This window comes from Aplysia californica, unplaced genomic scaffold (assembly GCF_000002075.1).
Source record: "Aplysia californica isolate F4 #8 unplaced genomic scaffold, AplCal3.0 scaffold00362, whole genome shotgun sequence".
Taxonomy (NCBI): Eukaryota; Metazoa; Mollusca; class Gastropoda; order Aplysiida; family Aplysiidae; genus Aplysia; species Aplysia californica.
The window spans coordinates 736,195-740,212 of record NW_004797632.1 but is presented as its reverse complement, the minus strand read 5'-3'; the positions used below and the strand labels follow the sequence as shown (position 1 = coordinate 740,212).

General features: G+C 44.5%; 1 protein-coding gene across 1 annotated transcript in view; it reads left to right on the top strand.

The window, feature by feature from the left end:
• The window catches only part of LOC101854348 (polynucleotide 5'-hydroxyl-kinase NOL9), a gene marked incomplete in the record, with an annotated part of 17,512 nt that overhangs the window by 9,283 nt on the left and 4,211 nt on the right, over nt 1–4,018 (top strand). The window contains 2 exon segments of the mRNA XM_013085284.2: nt 3,030–3,112; nt 3,766–3,988. Of these exon segments, the coding sequence (XP_012940738.1) occupies nt 3,030–3,112; nt 3,766–3,988 (306 nt within the window).

Sequence of the window (4,018 nt, the reverse complement as noted above, 5' to 3'; positions counted from 1 at the left end):
TCATACCTCAACCCCACCGCCCATCCCCCTCCCTATTCCCCCACTCACGGTCACCGTATATCCAAGTTGGACGGACATAGATCCCCAACATGAAAATTCCGCCACTTTGGGTTTGCCGACTGAGACTTGTCTCCTTGTGCTGACCGGATGTGGTCGGTCCTGGTACGCAGACCGACTCAGGGACGCCGTCCACAGCTGAACCACACGAGTCCAGTATCATCCGGACGCGGTCAAGATATCACGTACACGTTTCCCCCCAGACCCTGTCCACCTGACCCCCCCATATCACCGGCATTCCTCTCCATATCCGTGTTGTAACAAGCCCTTGTGGCTTAAGTAAGCCCTCTCTCCCAACCCCCGCACCCTCCATACGCCGCCACCCCCCCACCCCAGCCCCTACCTCTCGGTTGCCACACACCAATCATTCACTACGGTGGAGATCTCACTTTGACAAGGTAGCTTCTTCTTGTTCTTTCACTTTTTCAAATTATACATGTATGTATTTTTTCTTTTCAGTATAGCTCCAGCCTTATTTGTCACGCATGCCTGTTTGTGGTGTTTCACATCGAAACTAAACATGCTTTTGCAAAAGTAAAAAGCAGCTCTTCCTACAGTTTGTGCTTCAGTTTACATACAGTATATACTTAGAATATTATCTGCACTGTATTGTATCAAATGCTTAGAATATTATCTGCACTGTATTGTATCAAATGCAGTGAGGTTTTCCCGCTGCCCCATTCATCGGTAGAGCTGTTATTTACGTTTGCTATTTTGTCGTAGACAGGTGTCTGTGGTGTTAATGTGACTGGCCGTACCCCCCAGGGCGATGCTACTGACTGAAATGTCTTTAGGCCATTCCCAAAGGGGGGTCATTGACCATGTTCTTATGCACAGTAGAATTGTGAATGGGCTGATTCATCAATTTCATGCTCATACTGTGCCGAACTGCAATAGGGAACTTCTGCTTTTTCTTTCCTAATCCGTACTATCGTCATTTGTCCTCTACTTCTTGTGTATGTTTGTCACACTCTTATGACCCGCTATTTCCGGGGTGCCTTGATAGTCAAAGCAGAATTTGTGCTGTTGAAGCTAGAGAGGTGAGCAGAGTAAGCCCGAATCCCTGTAAGGACTTCTCTGTTGACATCCACCCCTTTGTGCTCATATGACCTTATGCAATTGCGAGGGACGTAAAACCTTACTAAAGCATAACACTGAAAACTCTTGTCTGTCTTACTTTTCTTCTGCTGAATCGATAACAACGACTTACTTTTTCTCAGTACATAATACTAATATTACTGTCGAAATTGTTCAAGATGGCCGGCCACGCATGGTCGAGAAAAAAAAAGTATTTATCTTCGACATGTGGGCATCTTGGACAGCATGATTTAAGATACATGGAGGGAAATGAAAAGTTGTTGTTTGTGCTGGTGTATGTCTTGGACAAGTGGCCTTTAGAGCAGGTTTGGCGGGTGCTCTGGTGTGGTTTGCGTCTTCTTTCCTATCAAACATATATAGTCTTTATCTCTCCTCCTTCTTTTTTTGTGTTTGTTACTCTCTTGTAACACCTCTAATCTTCGGCTCTCATATGACCTTATTGTGTTGCAAGTGCCGTAAAACACTTACTAAAACTAAAAAAAAGAGCAGGTATGACTACATAATGCGACCTCAGTTGTTTAAAAAAAAATGGAGATACGACAAGAAAGCACTGAGATCGCGATATATTATTGACTTGCTTGCTTCTCTGTCTGGCTCAAGCGAATGCTCAGAGACTTTTTCTTCTAGGTACTTGGCTGTTTTTTTTGGTTCTGACTCATTGTTTTAGCTTGGACTTTGACTTTTTTACAGACTTAAGACCTTTGACTTCCGTGATTTACTAACAGTAACATTTTATGTCAAATCACAAAATGTTGGTTTGGGAATCTTGAAATGGCCTCATTACTGTCTGGTATTAATGTTTTCTCAGTACTGAGAATGGGGTTTTTTTTGGTATTATTTTCCTGTGTTGTGGAGTCCACTTATGAAATCCATTCAAGATTTACTTTCTTACTTACTACCTGTTACGCCATCTGGCGTTTAGGGCAGCTACAAAGGATCTCCAGTTCTGTCTGTTTTGGGCCAGCTTGGTCTCATACAAGATAAACCCATCAAATTACTCTTTTTGTGACAGCATATTTTATCACGACTTCTTGGGGGGGGGCGCCCTCTTTCACTTTCACTTACTGACATGACTCTCTAAGAGAAAACTTTTGAGTGGCTGGTGGGCGCTCTTGTGTGGTTTGCGCCTCCGTTCCTATCACACTTATACAAAGTCATTATCTCTCCCCTTTGTCTTGTTTGTTAGTTACTGTCTAGTAACACCTCCAACCTTCAGCATTTATTATATGACCTATTTGTGTTGCAAGTGATGTAAAACTCTTACTAAAACTAACTGAGATTGTCTCTTGTGGATTGTTCTGATCAAGATATGCAGTATTTTATAATGTTTTCTTTAATGTTTAAAATACAATTAAAGCTTTCTTTTTTTTTCTTTTTTTTCTTTCCACCTTCCTCCTCTGCCCACTCTATATTCTCCTTCCTCTCCCACCTCCACATTCTATCCCTTCATCCTCCGGCCATCTCCCTTTGACCTCCGCATCCCACACCCTCATCTTCTCTCTTTTTACTCCGTCTTCCTCCTCCCATTTCGTGCTGCTATTCCCTCAACCCCCCCCCCACAACTTCTTGTTATCCAACCCCTTCCTCCTTCCTTCCCCTCATTTGTATCCCCACCCTCCATGTTCCCCCTTCGTCCCTCCTCTCCCCCCATTTTATCCCCTCGCTCCCACCTCCCCCTCCCCTGTATTCTGTCTTCCCCCTCCGTCTTATCCCCTCCCACCTCCTTTGTTTCTTGTCTTCCCCCTCCTTATCCCCTCCCCCCACCTCCTCCTCCCTCTTTACCTGCCCCTCCCGTCGTATCCCCTTCCTGTCCTCCCTCCTTATCATCTCTCTTATCCCTTCCCTCCCACTTCCTCCTCCTCCCACCTTCCCAGGCTGAAGATCCCAAGAAGAAGATGGAGGAGACACACAAGCATGAGCTCCTGTTGTTGATGACGCTAGCCAACCAACACCGCGGGTGAGAGCCTACAAATCTATCTGTTCCTTTCTTTTCCTGGTTTGTCTCCAACTTTTACTGTCTAGCTCGTTTAGGTGGGTGGTTGTTGGTGGGTGCTCTGGTGTGGTGTGGTCATCGTAAAGCCTGTTCATTTGCCTTCCTTTTGGTGAAAAAAATATCCATCTATGTTGAATAGAAGTCAACATATTTGCGGTTGAATGGGGTTAGGGTCGCCTGCTTTCTGAAGTAAATTTAGCGAGAAATTGGCCCCGAAAGTTTGGTAACTTCCATAGCCTGATATTCCCTGGAAACTGAAAATTTACTTTTTTTTTTCAATGTTTTTCATTAAAATCCACACTAAAATGTGTTTCTAAGTGTACATAAAAGGTGTTGAGCCTCCCCCCACCCCAAAAAAAAAAAAAATTGAAAAAAAAAAATCTCTCTTTTAACACCTCTAATCTTCAGCACTTATTGTGTTGCAAGTGCCGTAAAACTCTCATGAAAACTAAACTTTTACTTCTGTGTTCCAGTTTCAACGTGAAGCCAAAGCCATTAGACCTGAGGAATTCTGTATAACGTTGTAATGTATATTTTATCTCTGTGGTCCAGTTTCAATGTGAAACTTGAGGAATTCTGTATAATGTTGTAATATATATTTTATCTCTGTGGTCCAGTTTCAACGTGAAGCTGAAGCCGGTGGACCTGAGGAACCTGTCGCTGCTCTCCTCACTGTCCCTGGGTCTGGAACGTTCCGTCCAGCTCAACTCGGTGCCCCCGTACTGCGTTCCGTACGCCCAGCTGGCCGTCCACGTCTGTCACCACAGCGTACCGAGCTCGGAGCTCCTCATGGCTCTGGACGCCAGCGTGGTGGCTCTGTGTGTGGCGGATATCAGTCAGGTGAGGGGGGGTGATTTTTTAAAAAATTTT